General features: G+C 39.0%; 1 protein-coding gene across 3 annotated transcripts; it reads left to right on the top strand.

The window, feature by feature from the left end:
• The first annotated feature begins 562 nt into the window (after positions 1-562).
• LOC131367090 (CAP-Gly domain-containing linker protein 1-like) lies at positions 563-22379 on the top strand. Of its 3 annotated transcripts, none has more exons than XM_058412309.1 (22): positions 563-823; positions 3906-4059; positions 4144-4637; positions 5518-5642; positions 5729-5924; positions 6030-6227; positions 6351-6454; positions 6559-6619; positions 7470-7574; positions 7893-8018; positions 8204-8320; positions 9741-9798; positions 10011-10261; positions 11946-12008; positions 15342-15448; positions 17071-17170; positions 17273-17322; positions 18251-18311; positions 18434-18590; positions 18694-18746; positions 20777-20889; positions 20997-22379. In XM_058412309.1, exons 2-22 carry the CDS (start codon positions 3972-3974, stop codon positions 21223-21225), a joined length of 2856 nt encoding a protein of 951 aa, XP_058268292.1. In that variant the 5' UTR covers positions 563-823; positions 3906-3971; the 3' UTR covers positions 21226-22379. The 3 variants fall into 3 exon arrangements, with proteins under 3 accessions (XP_058268292.1, XP_058268291.1, XP_058268294.1); XM_058412308.1 differs by having other exon boundaries at positions 564-1212; XM_058412311.1 differs by lacking the exon at positions 7470-7574 and having other exon boundaries at positions 564-1212.
• Positions 22380-22525: the final 146 nt, after the last annotated feature.

Genomic DNA, 22525 nt, shown 5'->3' with positions numbered 1-22525 from the left:
GGGAAATGCTGAGTGGGAAGCTCTGCACCATCATCATCAACACCAACTGAGGCTGGATTGTTTGGAAGAATGGTGCTTCTCCATCCAGTTCATTTCTAGTTCATTTCTAATTGATGCCAAGGTGCATTAAAGCCTAAAGCATCTGTATTAGTGTTATTCTATCCAATACTGTTCTTTTGTCCTGTCTAGTTAGCATGAGCTGTTCTGGGGTTTTACTGTATGTTTTGTCTAACATTGTTGCGCATTTGCACTATATGTAGTCCTATGTACCAGGCTACTGCATTATTTGTTGCACCATTGTCCTGAAGAAACAGCATTTCATTCTAATGGATCTAAGTTATAATAAAGGGAATGACAATCAGAATCATTTGATTTACTTGACTTGGGATGAAAAATGGTAATAAAATCCCAGAGATTCTCTGGTAATAATTATATTATTTAACCTCAACATGAAAAACGAACCCAGTCCAAATACGTCCTCATGTTACGGCCTCAAGACTTTTGTTATTTTTGTTCGGTTCCACCACTAGAGGCAGCCAGTGACCACAGATTTCTCCTATCATCAACTCCCTGTCACGTAAATGTTTTGGTCTTCTTAAAACGAGTAATCGTATGGAATAAGTTTAAAAATAAATGATGTATATACGCTCAGTAGAGATGCATGTAGGACCATTACGCATTCCCTCTACGTCGCGGTTTCCAGTCTCGTGCAGACTTTTCGCCAGTTGCCATAGCAACGCAGGGTATGCCTCGCGCTGATGTTATTCTTCATCGTGCTAGGCATCTAGCTGGATAACAGTATCATGAAAGAGCAGTTTTGTTCGTGAGTAGACAGGCTTTGTGTGTTGTCTGTCTAAAGGTAAAGCCGTTATGTCTTGTTTAGTTTTATGAAACGTGCTTGATTTAAGCAAAGGATAAAACCTGTTTCCTGTACTTCCTAAGTTACTGCGCCATATTATGCTAGTTAGCTGGCTTAGCCAGGTTTGGGCGTGAAAGGATGGAGCTGATGGCTAACGTTCCTGCTAGTGCTAGCTAGTGTGATAGCCTCTGTTACCAACCGAGTGTGTTGTGTGTGTGTGTGAGAGAGAGAGAGAGAGAGAGAGAGAGAGAGAGAGAGAGAGAGAGAGAGAGAAAACTAACGGAACAAACCCCTGGGATGCAGCTCATAACATTCCTTCACTTCTTGGGGTGGGGCAGTGTTTAATTTAGAAGGTAAGACATTATCTTTTCTTTCTTTTTTTAGTCGCAGTAGCTCGCTAGCCAGTGTATTATAAATGTACAAATATCGTGGCTAGCGAAGTTGTGTTCGACAATGTATTTTTCTTACAGTATTTTAGGCAGCTAATAATTTCGTGATGAGCTGCTTAACGCGGATGGCTAGCAAAGTTCCTAGAGGACATGAGTTTGTGTTATTAAAAAATAAAATCTCAAAAGCTTTACTACGTCAGCTGTAATGTATTTCAACAAAAAAGCCGAAAGGTTGAAGTGAATAAATTATGTAAACAAATAATGTCCGCTGTTTGGGTGTAGATGGAAGTCGCTATTTAGGTTTTTACTCTTGTCTTCTGTGTGAGTTTATTAAAGGCCCGAGTAAGATAGCCAGAGTCAGTGTATTGAATAATGTCTAGCACCAATGCCGACGATTAGTGTATTTTGTTTGTAGCTTGTTTAAGAGGTCTTATTTTTTTAAACCAAAATTGTCACAGTAAACTGTTTACATATTAAAGAACTATAGACTAGAGATCTTACTGCGACCAATTCGTCTACTTTATCTCGATAGATTATGTTTATTGTTATGCATACTTTATTTACATAAACATTGATTACTTGAAGAAACCTGTACAAAACTATGGAAAACTATAAATATGGACTTTTTCTCTATTTACACCTATCACATAGGCCTGGCACATAGTTGGCATTCATCCCTGAGATGTTCAGTAGGAATGACGTCAAGGTCTAACCTAAGCTTATTAACCTTTGCTTTGTGCACAGGACACTGTCATGGAAGTAAAGTTTTGGGATCCTCGGTTGCAATGATGTGAAATTGTACATTTTATGCTAAAGCATACAAACATATCCTATACAATGATGTGCATCATGTTTGTGGCACCTGTTTGGAGAAGACACATATGTAGCAGTGACTGATGGGTGTCCACAAACATTTGGCCAGTCATGACAAAATATCTCCCAATGCCCCTTATTTGTTTTTTTTTCCTGCTCTTTGTATGCAAATTGGGGTTTGTATGTTTGAGGTTTGATGGTACACTCAATTATAACTTGTTCAATTAAAAAAACAAACAAACAAGTCATATTAGGACAATCTTTTTTTTGACTGAATCGACTATCAAATCTTGAATGGCTTCCTGCTAAAAGTATATGTGTAATACACAGGAGATATACACCAGTCAGGCATAACATTATGACCACCTGTCTAATATTGTGTTGGTCCGTCTTTTGCTGCCAAAACAGCCCTGAACCATCATGCACTGTGTATTCTGACACCTTTCTAACAGAACCAGCATTAACTTCTTCAGCAATTTGAGCAACAGTAGCTCGTCTGTTGGATCGGATCACACGGGCCAGCCTTCACTCCCCACGTGCATCAATGAGTCTTGGCCGCCCATGACCCTGTCTCCGGTTCACCACTGTTCCTTTCTTTCACTTTTGATAGATACTGACCACTGCAGACCGGGAACACCCCACAAGAGCTGCAGTTTTGGTGATGCTCTGATCCAATGGTCTAGCCATCACAATTTGGCCCTTGTCAAACTCACGCAAATCTTTACACTTGTCCATTTTTCCTGCTTCTAATACATCAACTTTGAGGATAAAATGTTCACTTGCTGTCTAATATATCCCACCCACTAACAGGTGCCATGATAAGGAGATAATCAGTATTATTCACTTTACCTGGCAGTGCTCATAATGTTATGCCTGATCGGTGTATATCCTATATAAACTTTGGTAAGTTTTACTGTATCCACCAAACTTTCATAAATTCATGATCCCTATCCAATGTGTTCATAAATTATGACCACACATTATTTTTATTAACTAGAGACTCTGTACAGTACAAGACAATACAGGTGAATAGGGTCATTTAAAAAACACACACACACAATAAATATAACAGTATTCACTAGGAGATATTCTTACACATTTTCTCATTATGGAACTTGATGTTTAATTTTTAATCTTGATGTTTTAAAATATTTCTCTAATTTTAAAGACCCTTTCAAGACAAAAACCTACCTTTTTTCCTTCTTTAATCAATAAAATACCATTCACTGTTATAAAATATATTTTTATGTCATTTCAGTATAAAATCTAAAGGAAATACCAAAAAAACCCTAATTTTTTCCTTTTGGAATAAAGAAAAAAATTCAAGAGTTTTCATCAAACAGTTCTTGGTTCTGAAATACAGTGTGGTTTGTTCCTTCGCTCTAGTTAGTGGGGTTTATGAGATTTAGAAACGAAATTGACTTTAACTTTTAAAGTCATCATGGGACATAAATTGACATATGCACTCACTGGCCTTGCTACACCTGTACAGCTGCTTCACACAATTATAGTAAATCATGCAGCCAAAGTTGTCCTTTCTACCTGGTGTATCTTGCCCTAAGGGGGGCTTTGCATGTTTTTTCCTACAGATTTGTTACTATAAAATATTATTGGCTTATATAACAATGGCACTACTGCACTGTTACAACTCACTTTATGATCTAAAATAATTCCCATGAAGTCAGTCATCAATTTAAATATGTATCATCATTATAAGTATGCTATAAAGAACATACCCATACAGAGTCAATATCACAGGTATCACAGGTTAATCCTATTTCAATACAAACACAAATATTCCTTTTTTACTGTTTTATCTTAATTACATCTATGTCTCAATTTAGGCAAAGGTTTAACTTCCCGCATTACCCTGCAAGGCCAACATATTTACATGCACAGAGCAAGGAAACATGAGTACAGGGAAACCAAGTGGTCTCAAACCACCTACTAAGATTAGTAGGCCTAGCTCTGTACCAACCAAGGCCTCCCCTCCCTCAGGTAAGAATATATTACAGGTATCATTAATAACTGATGTGATCTAACATGAGGATTCAGTCCTAAACTAATGTATATAATTTCTAGCCACCACAAAGACTTTAACGTCCCCAACTCCTGGAGCTCCAGGTGGCAATGATTCGGCTGCAGAGTTTACTGTCGGTGAACGTGTATGGGTGAACGGAAATAAGCCAGGATATGTCCAGTTTGTTGGTGGAACCCAGTTTGCACCAGGCCAGTGGGCAGGTATCGTTTTAGACGAGCCTATAGGAAAGAATGATGGCTCTGTCGCAGGAGTGCGTTATTTCCAGTGTGAGGACTTGCGAGGCATCTTCACCCGGCCTTCCAAACTGTCCCGGACTCCTCTTCCAGAGTGTGAGGCCAATGGTGCACCTTCTTCCACCAGCCAGGTTTCATCTGCTGTCATTCCCAATGCTGCTGCTAATGAAAGTCAAGCCCCCACCGTTACAAAGACCTCAACAAACCTGGCCACAGCAGCCAGCGGATCTGTCTCCAACCTGTCTGAGACAGATTCGACCATGAAGGGAAAACGGGAGCTAAAGCTGGGTGATCGTGTACTGGTAAGCATTTCTATAATATTTATATAAGGACCTGAGCATATTGTATCTCAGAAATAAAAGTTGAGAGGATTTTTAAAACAGTTCCAAAAGATTCATGAAAAACAGGACGTCTTAGATGAACTCAGCTGTGCAAGCAATATATTCCGTCTGTCGACACATCCTGTTTCTGTACTTTTCTGGCGTCCACAAAAAAAAGGACAACTGGAATTTTTGGCACCTTACATCATCACTGTGAGAATAGAAGGGTTTCAGAGTGTAGGTTTATGTGGTAGACTGTAGGTTGAAAAAGAATTTCAAGTGACAAATCTCCAAGAATCCCCTTCTTTCACCTCTTTGCTTCCTGTAAAATTTAAACTTTCGCTGGTGTCAGCAAACAGGGCTTCACTGCTGTATTTGTGCTGGTGCCTACCTCCATAGTTGTGATTCATCTTGACATTTTTAGAGTTTAGGAGACATAAAATGCTTTTATGTGGGTGACAAAGGACCTGTTCTTGTAAAATGATAGAGCGACATAGAGACTACAGCTCCCTTTATTACTCCACCCAGTGTTGCTTCCATTTATGTCTATAATTAAAAAGATGATAAATATTCATGGCTGATTTAAAAGTTGGAAGGGGCCGGAACGTCCCCAGTTAAACCACTGTGGGTTCTCTCAAAGAGCTCAGAGGTTCATGGTGACCTCACTGCCATTTTGTGGCCAGATGGAAAGTTTGGCACTGTTCCTCTCATGCTTTGGTTGAAAAGTGATGCAATCCACTTGCAAGAGCTCAAAGCTATCCAAGTTAAAAAAAAGTTAAAAAATGTGCAAAGCCATTAATGCCAATAAATCTTTCTTATGGTGTTTGGAAACATACCAAAACTGTTTCGTTCTTAATCACAGATTGGGGGAACGAAGGCAGGTGTTGTGCGCTTTCTGGGCGAGACTGATTTTGCTAAAGGTGAATGGTGTGGGGTGGAGCTTGATGAGCCGCTTGGGAAGAATGATGGAGCAGTGGCTGGTGCCAGGTATGACCGCATATTAACCAACGTAAGTGTGCATCCTTGCCTATATGTTCTACATTTCTATAACCCTTTTTAAAAAATTCCTTTAGGTATTTTCAGTGTCTACCAAAGTACGGTCTGTTTGCTCCAACACATAAAGTGACTCGCATTGGTTTCCCGTCCACCACCAAAGCCAAAAGCTCAAGACGCAAGTCCACTTTGCAGCATAGCCCCAGCGCCTCTTCAGTCAGCTCACTGAGCTCAGTCACCTCTTCTGTAGGGGGAAAACCTAGTCGTGCAGGCCTGGTAAATACTTCTACCTCATACATATGATGTTGGTTATGTATGCAAACTGCCATTAAAGTAAAAACAAAAAACATCTTTTTTTTGTATGCGTTCCTCATTGCCTAGCTGACAGAGACCTCATCTCGCTATGCAAGAAAGATCTCTGGGACCACAGCCTTGCTGGAGGCTCTGAAGGAGAAACAGCAGCACATTGAACAACTTCTGGCTGAGAGGGATTTAGAGAGAACAGAAGTGGCCAAGGCAACCTGCCATGCTGGAGAAGTGCAGCAGGAGTTGGCCTTGCTAAGAAAAGGCCAGGAGCAGGTCTGCTGAGTGTTTATGCTCTTAGTGCTACATTGTGGTATATGCATAAATATGTGCTTTTCATGAAATAATAACTACATTTGTATATTTTGTAAACATGCATATATGTGCTCGTGTTACAAGTATGTTCTTGAGATGGAGGCTAAACTCGACCAATTACGCCGGCTTGTGGAGACTGCAGACAGGGAAAAGGTGGAGTTGTTAAATCAGCTTGAAGAGGAAAAAAGGTAAAGTTTATCGTGCAAAATGTATGACACATAAGAGTTTGATTTTGATATGTTTTTGAGCAACAAGTAAATGCTGGTTGAAAGTTCTTTGGTCTGTTATGCAGGAAGGTAGAAGATCTTCAGTTCCGTGTAGAAGAAGCTTATATTACCAAAGGTGACTTAGAGGTAAAGTGATACACTCATGATCTCAATTTACCTATCAGGAACAAGCAACGCTACTAAGCATTACATATATTAAGTAAGCGTATTGTTTATTGCATGTAATTTATATTGTCAAAATTATATTGTCAGTCATCAATACTATTAAAGTAATTTGTTTTTTCACTTGTATTTTATATTAGATGAAATATCTAACCAAGGTTTAATCACATTTTGCAGTCAGTGTTTTAGATTTAGCTCTGAGCATGTTCAGATTCTTATTATATCTTCCAGTCTAAAACATTATTTTAATTTGTATAAATTTTTAGGTGTGTATCAATGTATCTAAATACATATATTTTGCTTTTACTTTAGTTTTTCAAAATGTTTTTGGTTTTATTTCACATACTGATATTTTATGAGAAGACATAACTCATCTTTCTATTTATATCCACATATGCTATAATTTATACTAAAATGGTTTTACAGTGTTGTGGATTAATCTAATGTTATTTCATAGAAATGTGCACGTTTCATTCACTTCTCACTCACTTCTCATTCAACTCCATTCATCTTTTTATACTTTCATTCATTTGTTTGCTTCCATGAGATTCTTACTCATTTTTGAGTTCCTTGTGTTTTGGTTTCTCCGATCCTTGGTTTTTCTTTGCAGACCCCTTGTTGCCATTCTCGTCTTCTTCTTCTTTCTTGTGTCCAGCTGCCACACACATAGCTGTTGTGCCACTGCTCTCTTTGTCCTCATTCATCGACAGTGGATGATGTCAAGGCTTGCGTGAGGCTTTTCGTACTTGGCGTTAGGCTTGCATGTGACTGCAGCACTGCTGTTCTCTTTCTGCTCTCCTCTTTCTACTAACAGACGCAGACCAAACTGGAGCATGCCCACATTAAGGAGCTCGAACAGAGCCTTCTCTTTGAAAAGACCAAAGCTGATAAACTCCAGAGGGAGTTAGAGGATACTAGGGTAATTCAGTCTCACATTATCAAATAAGGCAGGCGTCTCGATGAGTGAGACTGCATGTATGGTCTCTCGGGGCTTGAGTCAATCCCGCGTGTTTGTGACGCTTTTGCCTTTATTGCATGATGGAGCAAGGTAGGTTTGGAGTTTTCATTAACAGGATGAGCATCATCAACAGCCTTTTCAGAAAATACTAGTTATCTGTTCAGAACTCTTCAGACTGTATTGACTGAAAATCAGTTATGCATGCTAATAAAGGTGACTCCTCTCTTATGATGTGTGTCTGTGTATGTGTTACTCATCACAGTGGGTCTCGTGTTATAGGTGGCCACAGTATCTGAAAGGTCCAGGATCATGGAGCTGGAGAAGGAAGTCTCAGAGCTGCAGCTGCGCCTACGATCTCAGCGAGCAGAAGCTGGATCAGGCTCACCTCCATTACAGGACAAAAAGGTCTGAGCCTTTGTTTCAGGGCATCTGCAAATTGTAATTGTAATTTTTTTAAAAATTATATAAGCTAATATTTATACTATATTGCTAAATTAAGTATGAATCAGGAACATTTCCTAACTGATGTTTAGTTTATATTTAGATTTATAAAGTGCTTGACACAGATTATGTCCTCTTTAATCTCACAGGTTAGGGAGCTGAGCAGTGAGTTGGAGGCTAGACACAAGGAGGTGTTGCTCCTTCAGCAGAGACTCAGCTCCTCTCATCAGGAGAACACCTCCCTTCAGAATCAGCTGGATGATTTGGTATGATGTTTATCTATTACAAAGAATATATAATTCTTTAGATCTAATTCTACATGTTTTCTAAAACTATAACATTTATAGTTAATCTTAATTTAGTTATAATTTTTTTCAAATATAAATTTATTATGATGTTATGGAATTTCCAATGAAAGTAAAGTTAGTTTATTAGTTAGTTAAGACAAGTTAGTTCATGTTATCACTTATGTTAGAACAGTTATAAAGAGTCACTCTTTCACCAACCTATCTTATCCTCTTATCTTATTTCTCTGGAAGTTCATATGAAAAGCACAAAGAGACACTCCTATGGTGGAAAACTTTCTGACTGCTTTTGTGACACATTTACATTTATATTTCTGGCATTTGGCAGACGCTCTTATCCAGAGTGACATACAAAAGTGCTTTAAGTCTCTATCATTGAAAACATTAACACTGGTTCAATAGGTTACAAACTTAGGATACCATTAGCCTAAAATTGGATGTTTTTTTGTTTTTTTTATTAAACATACAACAATACATAAACAGGGAAAGATAAGAGCTAGTTTAAGTGTTTCAGGAAAAGGTAGGTCTTAAGACGTCGTTTGAAGATAGTCAGAGACTCTGTTGTACGGACATCTAGGGGAAGTTCATTCCACCACCTCGGTGCCAGAACAGAGAAGAGTCTAGATGAATACCTACCTTTTGCCCTGAGAGATGGTGGGACCAGTCGGGCAGTGCTAGTGGATCTGAGGGAGCGAGGTGCAGTGCGAGGAGTAATAAGATCTTTGAGATGGTGCTGATCCATTCTTGGCTTTGTAGGCAAGCATCAGTGCTTTGAATCTGATGTGTACAGCTACCGGAAGCCAGTGGAGGGAACGCAGCAGTGGGATGGTGTGGGAGAACTTAGGCAGGTTGAAAACAAGTCCTGCAGCTGGATTTGCAGTGGACGAATTGCATTCAGAGGAAGACCTGCCAGTAAAGAGTTGCAGTATTCCAGTCTCTAAATGACCAGAGACTGAACAAGCACTTGAGTAGCCTGTGTGGATAGGAATGGACGAATCCTTCTAATGTTGTACAGAAGAAACCGACATGAGCGTGTCACATTGGCAACATGGGAGGAAAAGGACAGTTGGTGCTGACACTGGAGACTCCTTCTTTAAATGTTAATCAAATGTCTCGTTAGAGAAAGAATCACCATATCAATGATTACATGCTTTTTTTTCGTGGCAGATTATATGGTGTGTCAACTTGTGTCAATGGCTGTGTTTTTGTTGCTGATATTAGCACAAGATGAAGGCACATTTTGAGCAGTGCTTGTGTTGAAGCGCATGCATAAAGAAGGTTTCTAATGTATTTTACAGTGTGAAGTGATGAAGAACAGTTAAGCACCCAAATCTTAAATGGCTCCATTAAGCTTATGCTCATTTGTATTTCATTATCACAGAAGAAAAAACTTGATACAGAAGCTGAAGAAAGGAAAAAAATTGCACTCTCCTTACAAGGTAAAAAATTCACATCCATGTATGAATGATTGTATGAACATCTGGATGTTGTTGAACCTTTGTCATTCTTTTGCATTGCTGCATATACAGAGCAAACTCCATAGTTTTGCACAATGCAGCAACAGAATAGGATCCCATTAGTCTGTATTTTAAATGTTTGTTTGAGTGAAAAATGTCTATGTTGCAACGAGTGGTTATCCTTGTGCCTGTAGACATGCAGAGTAGCATGCAGGCAGACAAGGAACGACTGGAGCAACTGCACAGTGAAAATCAGAAGCTAGAGGAGGAGACGGCCTCTAGGCAACAGCAGGAGCAGCAACATAATGAGGAGCACAAGCAGCGGGAGATGGAGTTGCAGGAGAAACTAGGCAGAGTGGAGCAGGAGCTGAGCAAAGTGCAGGAAAGGAGTGCTGAGCTGGAGCAGAAGGTGGCTGAGCTGCAGATGTTCAAGGACAAAACCCAGGTGAGTGTCTGACCCTAAAAATACAGAACTGATCTAGTTCAGTGACGAACTAGATGAGGATTTATCAAATTTGTTATATTTTAGAATAAATAGTGTAGTTAATGCAGGATGCATTTTTGGGGCTTATATTTACAGCTAGTGCATTGGCAAACAACAAGTAGTGCATGCTGACTCAGTATCCACATTTACATTTATAGCATTTGGCACCCTTAGTCACCCGTATTCAGAGTGACTTATATTTGCCTTATTTATACATCTGAGTAATTAAGGGCTTGCTCAAGGCCCAACAGTGGCAGCTTGGTGATCCTAGGAATTTTAACTCGTGACCTTCCTATCAGTAGTCCAATATCCTAAGCACTGAACTACCACTTCCCCCACTTCCAGTATGTTTGTCACATTTGCTTAAAGCATTTTATTGTGTATGAGATGAGCAAAAAATAAGCATGGAAGGAAACTTCCTGTGAAACTTTCTACTAGTAAAATGTGTTCCCCAGGGATCAGGTCTACAGAATTACATTGACTGAATTTCCTACTTGGCAGTGCATACCTCACTTGGAAGGAATCCACTCTGTAGCTCCATCTCTCTGTTCTGCAGGCACGAAGGAATTGGTGGGGGAAAAGGGTTTTCTCTGTTAATCATACTGCTTGGCTTATATAATTTTGAACAGCTACACAAAGCAAAAAATAGCATGAAGTAATTGTTGTGTTTTCATTGCATGGAAACACTAACTTATTACAAACATTGGGTTTGGACTAGAAGAAAATGAGTGACAGTTATTTCAGTTTTCTATTAATAAACATATTATATATGAAATATATGACATTTCTGCTGAACAAGGCTTGAGTCATCTCTCCACCTCACTTTTGAAAACTGAGGTTGCACAAACATATCTTACTGGTATACTGTTAAAATATGCCCATTGTACAGCAGCAGGGGTATCACCAGGTGTACCCTTGTTGTCATGGTAACAGACATTAATGCAGACATAACTGTTCACACCAAGCTGGTGTTACTGTAATGAGCTACGTGAAACATACACAGATAAAAAACTAATGGGTAATTGGTTAGGAAGAAAGACACACAGCACCACAGGTAACTTTTCAGCATTTACTGAGATAAGTAAATGTATAAGTCTCAAAAACTGTTCAAACTAAAACCAAAACCAAACTAAGAGTCAAGATTGTTATTAATTCCAGTCGGAGAATGAAGCTGTGATTAGTGAGAGAGCTGAGGGAGAGGCAGCAGCAAGTACCAGTGTGGTAAAGGTGACCAAGCAGCATAGCTCTAAGCATCCCATTCACAGAGAAAGACATTGCAATGCTCTGACAAACAGTGCCATCTTTGTATATGCAAAAGAGTGCTTCTTCCTGTTGTGTTTCACCAATCCTTCAATTCTTACGGAATGTGAGATGCACGGGGCACAAAAGTGCTAAAATTGCATAGTGACTAAAAATAGCAGTATTTTTAGCATTGTATGTGGCAGTTCTGGTGCTCTCACAAAGACATGGTGTGGTGCCTTTAAAACTCAACAGTTATATGCATTTTTTCAACAAAGTTAACTGTGAAGTGATCAGAGAGTAAGAAAGGTCACCAGAGACCATAAAAAAAAAGTTGTAAATATGTCTTGTTTTTTGTCAGAAAGCCTTGGTACTGTTATTTTAACCTAATGTTTTTTATTACCAGAATATCCAATCTGCAGATGCTTTGGAACAACTAAAACAAAGAAATCAGCAGCTGCACCAGGAGGTGAGGAAGCTTGGCTTTTTCTGATTGGTTTTGATGTGAGGTTGACCTTCTGGGAAATAAGTGTTGTGTTGATTTTGTGAACTTAAATTCAGTGACCAAGTGTTCTTGTAGAGGGTAGAGATTTGAAGTGATGTACCTTGCTATGTAGTTTCTATTCTGCAGATTTCATTTTACTTGACTTATGACCTATATTATTGATCTGCCTTTGTACAGGCAGTATTTCATAGCATTTCAGTATTCATACAGTGCAGTCATTTTTCTCAAGTGAAAAGAGTTGTCCTGTCACAGCTCTAGGGCCTCTAGTCTGAATCTAATATCTGTGTGGAATTTTGCATCTTCTCCTTGTTTGTATGTGGTGTTCCTCTTGGTTCTCAGGTTTCCTTCCCCCTCCCAAAACATGCTGGTTAGGTAAATCAGTGACTCTGAATTGGCCCCAGGTATGAAGTGTGCAGATGCACATATTCAAGGTCCCAGATTAAAGCGGTGATGTTGAATGAACCATAAAAATTATAACAGACTGACATAATGATGCAGCTGTTACCCAACTTGTGTATGGTTTTCCTTACAGCTTTATGAAGAGCATGTGGAAGCATGTGAGCTTATGTAATCACTGACATGGTCACTAACAGGACATTCAGGGTGTTACGGCATATGTAGGGCTGTGAAAAACATTAGGCACGATGCGTTTATTATTTAAATCTGCATATCTTTTTTCTGTGTGGCTGTAAACCTTTTACTATCAAAGAAATAGACATCATAACAGTCTGATAGGCATAAATTTTAAGTCCATTATTTCATCTCATGCTGTGATAATTGAGCAACAGTGCATTGAAGTACAGAGCTTAGAAAAATGTGCCATTGCTGTCAATACAGCAAAAACATCTTTCTTTCTTTTTTTAAGAACAAAGAAACAAAAACAAAGGGCAGCAAACAAAACAGTGATTCTGGTTACATAAGTGACCATCCGTTTTAAAATGACAGAATTCACATGTTTGAATTTTATTGTAAAGACTCACAACTTGATTGTAGTTTGGCTTAGGGGTACATTCATCACACTCTGTTCTTGAAGAGCAATGCAGCAGTGATTGTTAATTTGACACCTATACTGCTGAAGCTGAGCTTTGAAATCATAGCTCTATTTGTCTTATAGTCTGTGTTAGCACTTTTTCATACATGATGTAATCATGCACGTTACTGTGTGCTTGGTGGCTGGCTGCCTTGTTCCACTTGGCTGGTCATAATATCAGGCATTGGAAGCTGCGTTCACTTATCTGTGCAATGTTAGTTGGCAACATTTGATTATGCCGTTCTGTATATGTTTACTTTCAAAATAAATATAAACAGGCAGTTTTAAATCTCAAATTAGTCAGACCTTTTTGGCTGATAAATGAAAATCCTACATTCTGTTAGAGAGGGCAGACTGTAGGATGTAGCGGCGTTGTGATGCTACATGTGCATAATGTGACAGATTTTGTGAATCAGTATCTACAGTCAGACAATTGGCAGAGCTGAGAAAAACATGGAGGCAGAGAGAACAGGTGATGGATGCAGGATGCCTAGCGACATGGACGTTGAAGGCGGTGAATGTATAAACGGACCAGATTGGTGGAGAAAGTGGGATGGAAATGGAGGGAAAAACAGAAGGTGGAGGGGGTAGTGCTGGGAGAGAGAGACAGAAAGACACAAAGAGAGAGGGAGAGGGAGGAGCTTGGCAGTGCTTACGTATTGAAGCTGTCCTGCGAAACATGTCAGAGAGGGTGTGAATGTGAGTGCTCGGGACGGCATCATCTCGAGAACGTGTGCATGCTGTGTAAGCTGCTCTCGCGTGCTCTTTCGCTGTCACTCCGCAGGGGGTCGGTGGCAATGCATTATTGATCTTGCTGGTTTGTCTGCATAAAAAGGTTTTAAGGCTATACAGACATGGATGTAGCAGCTTTGCAGCAGAGCTACTCAGGAGGCATGTATACCTCTCACTTCCAGGTACCGTATTCCTAGTCTCAGTGTAGAGAAACCTTCTATTCAGAGTATATGGAGGGCATGTTGTGTTTTGAGTCTGAATAAACAGTTTTTCAGAAATTGCTAAAACGTGATACTGATTGTGGATGTATATTTACTGGTTTTGTATTGGATGTTATAAAGTTAAATTAATTTTTTTGTGCATCGGTTTTATTGCATAAAAATGCTTGGTTCAGCTTGATAGGCAGCATGCCAAAATAGACATGGCAGCATGTCTATTTTAAGTCCAACTGGTCGAAGTAGGCTTAGTTGACATAACTATATATATCATAATATATTTTTTCATGTGAGTATTATTATTCCTGTAACACTGATTCACAGAACATTCTGGCTGATTGGATGTTCATTTTTCCCACATTCATAAGGAAACCCTCACATACTATTCCTGTCATATAGCCTTATCAACTCTTTTACTGTTTGTGAAATTTGGGAGAAAGGATAAGAATAAGAATAATTTTAACTAAATCTTTGCTTTATAACTTGCAACTGATAATCAGCAAATAACTTATTAAAAATATTAAGGCTGTTGTTGAGCTATTGTCATCAGTAACGCTTACCGTTTCTGTGTGTTGTAGACAGACCCAGTTTTTAAAAGTTAGTCACTGGTAAATTGGATTGTATTGAGAATGAGAGAAGTGGTTAAAGTGAAAGAGGAATATATATATATATATATACCGATCAGCCATAACATTATGAGCAGTGACAGGTGAGGAGATTATATCCTCATCATGGCATCTGTTAGTGGGTGGGATATATTAGGCAGCAAATGAACATTTTGTCCTCAAAGTTGATGTGTTAGAAGCAGGAAAAATGGACAAGCGTAAGGATTTGCGTGAGTTTGACAAGGGCCAAATTGTGATGGCTAGACCATTGGATCAGAGCATCTCAAAAACTGCAGCTCTTGTGGGGTGTTCCTGGTCTGCAGTGGTCAGTATCTATCAAAAGTGGTCCAAGGAAGGAACAGTGGTGAACCGGCGACAGGTTCATGGACGGCCAAGGCTCATTGATCCACGTGGGGAGCGAAGACTGGCCCGTGTGATCCAAACCAACAGACGAGCTACTGTTGCTCAAATTGCTGAAGAAAGTTAATGCTGGTTCTGATAGAAAGGTGTCAGAATACACAGTGCATGACGGGTCAGGGCTGTTTTAGCAGCTAAAGGGGGACCAACAATATAAGGCAGGTGGTCATAATGTTATGTCTGTTTGGTGGATACATACAGATACATGCATTCAGCTAATTATAATATTCATAATTCATAATATTCATCAGCGATCAAAGAGATTGATGCATATCTGCTTTTATCTCCTTTTTTTCAGCGTGAAACCCTGAAGCAGCAAAACTCGAAGTATCAGGAGGAGCTTAGTGTGTGTAAGGAGCAGCTCGGTTCTGAGAACCAGCGCATTGGAAACCTGTGCAAAGAAATGTGAGTAGCCTTTTTTTGGTCACCATCAGAGACCCACTCATGGCCATCGTTATGGGTCCTTATTTTTGACTGTGTGTTTGTGAAGGAAATTATAGAATGAATATTATTATACCACACTGAATCAAACTTTAAATCATGCGGTTTACGTTAAAGGATTTTCGGTCAGGTTTTGTGGGAATTTACCCACAAGTCATTTTCCACTGAGTCCAGACTTAATACATGGAAACTAATAGGTCTTAAAAAAGCACAAAGCCACATTCCAGATGCTTTTCCCATGATGCATTAGATAATTGTGTGGCTCTCCTTTTTCTCCAGAGACTTTTCCTCAGCAGGTCTATCCGTGACCTGACTAGAGGAGAGCTCTTTTCACACAGGGCGATAGAGTGACTCCTATAGCAACATATCTCCATATCTCTCATACAGGAAACCAGTTCTGTAGCATTTGATTTTAGGAGATTAAGTTGCGTTTCCTTTGGCTCAATTGATGCTTGTTGTTACAGTTTACCATAATGTACATTATAATTGTTTGCTATGTTTCTTGTGGTATGTCCTCAGTTTATTATGAATACTCCAAAATTCTTTTCTGGTTGCATTTGAACTTGATCCTTTTAAGTGTGATAAATTGGATTTAACAGTGCTCAACTGAATCAGTCTGAGCAGATGGTAAAAATAAAACACAGTTTATGTGCATACTGAGGGCAATACTGACTATGCATGTGATGATTTATCTGGAATCCTAGCTTCTTAATAGCATTCTTTAAAAATGTAATCTGTTTGCTTGTTAAGTCTTTTAAATATTCACATTCTACCAAGAGCCAAGTGCAGGCGATCACAGTTAAGCAATACCAATTAGGAGAGACAAGTACATATATAGAATGGAATTATGTACAACATCACAAGGGTGAACAATGAGCAGAATACAGCATCAGCCACCATTACTGTAAATAAAAGTCAGGAAGGTGAAAAGACTGCATGGATTTTGCAGCTATTACTGTGATATTGGTATGGCCACATGTCGGATAAGTACAGATGGATGACCAAGGAAAAAACAAGTGTCAATGTTAGAGGTTTACTGGAGCAAGAACATCATACTGCTAAAGGTTTTTCCTTCAGTTGGTGCTTTGATTATGGAGATGGAGAGTGCTGTCAAACATGACATTTCAAAATCTGCCATATGTGTTTAGCTTGGTTGTCATCTGGTAACTGAAACATACATAGGATATAATTTATATCATGCTCATCCTTCTAAGCCATCCATTGAGCTCTCTTGTTTTCTGGATGGGACGAAGTCGTCCTGGTTAAAGCCACTACCATCAGGATAACTTTGTATGGATTTGCACTGACTCTTCTCTCTAAGCAGACATGTCGACCCAAACCGTACCAGGAAGCAGACCATGGTTGAATTTGTCTGTATGAAATTCAGGGCCACATATTTCTAAAAGGGCCAAGTTTTTAAAGATGGCTTTATAGAAACCACTTCAGTGGACAGAAAGATACTAGTGGATGGCTTAAAACATCTGTCTGTTAAAAAAAGATCTGTCTGTTAAAAAAGATCATTTGTGTCACAAATTTGCACCATGAAAGCGCCACTGTTTATGAGAGTACACTTTCTCCCCTTGCAGTGAGGAGCTGAAGCTGGCAGCCAATCAGAAGTCATTGAGGCTTGTGGCCCTTCAGGAAGAAAATGGGAAGTTGTCTCAGAAGCTAGACAGCAGCCAGCAGGTGAGCTTAAAGCAGTATCTACTATACAGTGTCTGTGAGTTTCACAGCACTCATCATGAATCTGTGGAGATTTTTAAGTGACCTTTTTTTTTTGTTTTACAGCTCAAGGGTGACCATCTGACTCCAGACATCCAGTCGGGGATTAGGGAGAGGTGAGAGTTGCTCTGACGCAGTTTCACTCCACCCAGCTGTAATTACACTGCCTTGAAATTACAGTTATTTCCTGAGACTGGCATTTTAAGTGTCTTCAGCGTTGTGTTGCAAGCCAGATTAAAAATTTACCCTTCTAATGAAGTTCTCTAAAGAAGTTACATATTTCATCTGTAATATTAATGTTAAACCTTTATTTCAACCTGGGAGTCGTAGTTTAGAGAGCCACTGATTCAGATCAGCAAATCGGTCTCAATGTTTACAATACAGCTAGAACAGCATTTAGGAAATGCTGCATATTTGTATGGTTTTTCATCATTAGTGCTTTTCTTCTCATTTAGAAATGTTATCAGCTGTATTTTTGTCTCTTGCTGTTTTTATTCAAATCCTTGTTTCTCCATACTGCTCACATCCAGTACAGCAGACATATTCTCACTCAGCTAAACATGTTTTTCAGCTAAAATGAAATTAAAATTGTTTGCACAATGCTGCATCACAGTTTTTACATATTGTACCGCAGTGTTTTACCAAAGTGGCACTTAATCACACTGTATCCCCTTAAGGTTTTCTGACACCCAGCCAGAATAGGTTAAATATGCCAGAACAGGAGTGGAGAGCAGCTTTTTAAAGGCATGTGGGAAATGAGGGCCAGTGAAGGAGAAGCTAAAAACACTATTGTATTCCTTGGAGAGATAACCTAAAATAAGCTCTGTGCTATATAAGGATTCACAGTATGTTCTGGAGAACATGCAGGTCGTTTCTTCCTGGTTCTCCCTGGAACATGGTTTTGTCTGCAGAAAATAATCCTAGCAAAGATTACTACTACTTTTTTCCATGCATATTTATGTCGATATTTTGTCACCTTAATTTTAGCTCCATTTCAGCACCTAAGATTAAATTTCTTTTACTGAAACCTCTGTGCTCTTTTAGGGAAAACTTCAACAATTTAATATCCGAGAAGGACAAAGAATTAGAAGCGTTAAGAAATGAGGTAAGAGCTTTGAGAACCGATTCAATCTCCACAAAGCGAGTCTACATCTATACACCACTGGTGTTGAATTACTATCATAGTTGGTGTGGTGGCTGTCTGAACTAAGAACACTGATGTGTCAGATTGCAGTGCTGCGTGGAGAGAATGCCATGGCTAAAACACTGCAGACAGCGGTGGAGTCTCTGGAGCGGGACAAGGTGAAGCTACAGAGCAGAGTGCACAGTCTCGAACAGAAGCTAGAGGGCAGACAGAGTGAGGACCAGGAAGAGAATTCCTCAGGTAAGATAGAACACAGATAATGTTTTACTTTTAAAGCTGCACTGGTGTTGTTTTATGATCATCGTGGTTTGAACTGTAGTATGTATTATGTGTCTATACACAGGTGATGCAGCTTTACGCCAGCTTAGAGAAGAGAAGGAGTTTGCTGAAGGACAGGTAAACAAGAGTGAAACGTTCTTGTTTTCATCTACAATACTTATGGAGTGTGTGCATACATCATTGCTCAAATGTGGAAGCTGTTCTGCTTTTATTAGCATATTACATTAAGTTCTACTTACTTACTATCACATTAAAGGAAGTTTCTGTTTTTAGAATACTGACAGCTCTGTGTCCCTAGTGAGAGAAATGTAGCTGTAGGCATTTAGTTAATGAGCTCAGTAAAACTTTGGAGTCATTAGGATGACAAAGTGTGCATAATATTAAAAAGAGATTTAAACCTAATATACCTTAGGCTGCTCTGACTGAGTTTACAAACAGTTGTTGAACTGCAATGGCAGTAGTACAGTGCTCAGCGTGAATGAGTACACCCAATTTGAAAAGTAACATTTTAAGCAGTATCTCAATAAACACAAAAACAATCTCCAAAATGTCGACAAGACTAAGTTTTATATAACATCTGTTTAACTTCTAACATGAAAGTAGGGTTAATAATATAACTTAGAGAACAACATTTTCAGTTTTACCCAAATTAGGGTGATGCAAAAATGAGTACACCCCACTGAAAGTCTCTGGAGCAAAGCTAAATTTTAGACTACAAATGTCTAAAGAATTCAACCACAAGTAAGTCTAATTATTCATTACACATGTGTCCAGCAGCCAGTTGACTATAAAAGGGTGTTACTTAAAGAAAACCCCTTCCCATTTCATGCTGTCAGCAATGGCACCACATGGAATAGAAATGTTACAAGATATAATAATTTCTTTACACCAGAAAGGTGAAGGCTACAAGAAGATCAGCAAAGCTTTACTTATCAGTCAGAATACTGTAGCAAAAGTGGTACAAGATTTTTTTAAAAAGATGGAACTGCAACCATCTCACAGAGACGTCCAGGTCGTCAATATGGCGTACACTGCAGAGGAATGGCATGCATGGGTGCCGTCCACCAAAGAAGCCTCTCCTAAAGCCCAGGCACAAAAAGCCCACCTAGAGTTTGCCAGGGTCCATGCTGACAAAGATGAAGACTACTGGGACTCTATACTCTGGAGTGATGAGATCAAGATAAATGTTTTTGGAACTGATGGCTTCAGAACTGTATGGTGTTGCAAAGGTGAGGAATACAAAGAAAAATGCATGGTGCCTACAGTGAAACATGGTGGTCCTTATGTGGGGCTGCATGAGTGCTGCTGGTGTCAGGGAGCTGCATTTCATTGATGGTATCATGAATTCACAGATGTACTGCTCTATACTGGAAGAGAAGACGCTACCATCACTCCGTGCCCTTGGTCGTTGTGCACTTTTACAACATGACAATGATCCTAAGCACACATCTAAGGTCACTGTTGGATTTCTGAAGAGGAACAGGGTGAAAGTGATTCAGTGGCCAAATATGTCTGATCAGGATCTGAACCCAATCAAACACTGATGGGGAATTCTGAAGAGACAAGTTGAGCATCACTCTCCATCCAGCATCCAGTCTCTAAAAGAGGTCATTATTGAAGAATGGAAAAAGATAGATGTTGCAAAACGTCGCCAACTTATTCATGGAGGCCATACAAAGTACTAGATGTAGTAGTTTTTGTTCTAGGGTGTACTCATTTTTTGCATCACCCTAATTTGAGTAAAACTGAAAAATGTGTATATTATTAACCTTACTTTCATGTTATAAGTTAAACAGATGTTATATTAAACTTAGTCTTGTCAACATTTTGTTGTTGTTGTCCTTTACACTGAGCACTGTATGTGAGGATGTGTTTGAGGTTTTTGCTTTATAAACAGATGATTGATACAAACACTAATTGACGAGCAGCTCCCCCTTGTGGAGGATTTTTCACGGAGTTAACCAGGTTGATAAGGTCCTTCATATTTTAAAAAATTCAGTTTATTTTTTCCAAGTGATTTTTTCTGAAATTCCCAAACTAGCCCACCTGGCACCAACAACCATGCAATGGTTAAAGTCACAGAGCTCACACTTTTTCTCTTATGTGTGTGTGAATACTGTTTTATAGCTGTTTGCTTTGCTCATCAGATCAACTTCCTCAACTCGGTCATCGTAGATCTTCAGAGGAAGAATGAGGAGCTGAAGGTGAAGCTGAAGAAATTGGCCTTGGCTGAGTTCAATGGGAATGAGGACAATAATGGGTGGGTTTTCTTCATTACTGATCCACATCCAGTATATGATATATATGTATATGAGCTATAGGTTTTAACAATAGTGTCAATCAAATTCCTCTTACTTTCTTATTCAGTTCGGGCGAGGTCAAGAAGAAGAAGAAAGCCCCACCACGAGTCTTCTGTGACATCTGTGACTGTTTTGACCTACACGATACAGAAGACTGTCCCACCCAAACGCAGTCTCCTGACTCGCCCCCTCACAGCACGCATCACGGCAGCCGCGGAGGAGAACGGCCCTACTGCGACATCTGTGAGGCGTTCGGTCACTGGACAGATTCCTGTAACGACGACCAAACCTTTTAAACCTTTGATGTTCCACGTTCTGAAAATCAGGCAAGGCACAAAATATTTTGACGTAGGTAAGCTCTTATTTTTGTATGCTCTATGCTTGTTTAGAAGCATTCCTTTCAACTGAAGGCTATGTGATGCAACTTTATTGGAAGGTGAACGTGAGATGTCCTGCTTGTGTGATTAATATCGTTTCGTGTATAGTGTAGATCATGTTTTGACAATGATCTGACCTCCTTGTGGTAAACGAACACTTATCACAGACACATGGAAGCTTTGGCGCCAAAAGACGTTTAAGCTGACTGATAGTAAATTATTGCACTGCTCACTTTAAATGCATTCCTTGTTACATAATAAGCACATATTTTTAACTGCCAGTTGTCTAAGTTATTCTTTTATATTAAATGTCAAAAAGAGGTAGATTAAGACTCTGTCTTATGAATGCTTTTTAAGTGTTTTTACATTGTGTACTAAAATTATTAAAACACAACTTTGCATCAAATTCCATCACTATGTAGAGCCGTAATATTTATATCAAAGACAGTGTTTACAAATTAACTTGGTAAACTCCCAAAAAAAAAGGTTTTTCGGGTTCTGCAATTGCACATTATGCAAAGATAACTGTCTGTTGTGTTTTGGGCATTTTTGCTTTGTTTAAATGAGATCACATATACACGACAGGCCAAAAGTATTGAAGCAAACTGAACTCGCTCATTAATAAGCAACGGAATTGGAACGATAGCAGCATAAACCTCATGAAAATATGCCTTGAATATGTCTGTTATTAGAGCTAAAGGAGAAGATAACATTCAGTAATGTTGAATTTAAGAAACATTGTTCAAATCTGATGTACTGTACTGATGTATAGCAAATGCTGCAGACCTTTCTGTCTTTTGGTACTGTAAATATACATATGTTTGTCAGTTATCTCTGTTTTTACATCTGCTTCCATGCTTGTGGCCTGTGGTGTGTCTCTCATTTTACACTTATTGGCAAATTGTTTCTAATGACAGCAAAATATGATTAACTAATGTTCTAACATTCAACAGTCTGTAATTATTGTACTGTTCATGAAGTGTATACACACTAATTCTATATAAATCGTAATGAAGTTTTTGATGGTTGCATGTATTTTTTGTTTTGCCATTGTTAAAAAAAATTGCATATAACCAACAGTGTGGTTTTTGCTAATAAAGAATTTCTTGTTTTTTTCTACTGACATATTATACTGCCAATACCGGAAAAGGGTAATCATTTATCTGATTATGGTAATTTATTCATTTATTTAATAATTACCTGGAAACTAGTTTCTTTT

The sequence above is a fragment of the Hemibagrus wyckioides genome, linkage group LG16 (genome assembly GCF_019097595.1).
Source record: "Hemibagrus wyckioides isolate EC202008001 linkage group LG16, SWU_Hwy_1.0, whole genome shotgun sequence".
Classification (NCBI taxonomy): domain Eukaryota; kingdom Metazoa; phylum Chordata; class Actinopteri; order Siluriformes; family Bagridae; genus Hemibagrus; species Hemibagrus wyckioides.
This window is presented reverse-complemented; position numbering and strand designations above follow the sequence as displayed.

Coding starts and splice junctions, on each gene's coding strand:
- LOC131367090 (XM_058412309.1), top strand. CDS start 3,972: ATGAGTACAGGGAAACCAAGTGGTCTCAAACCACCTACTAAGATTAGT. Junction 6,620..7,469: donor TTACCAAAGGTGACTTAGAG/GTAAAGTGATAC, acceptor TTCTACTAACAG/ACGCAGACCAAACTGGAGCA. Junction 20,890..20,996: donor GGGAATGAGGACAATAATGG/GTGGGTTTTCTT, acceptor TTTCTTATTCAG/TTCGGGCGAGGTCAAGAAGA.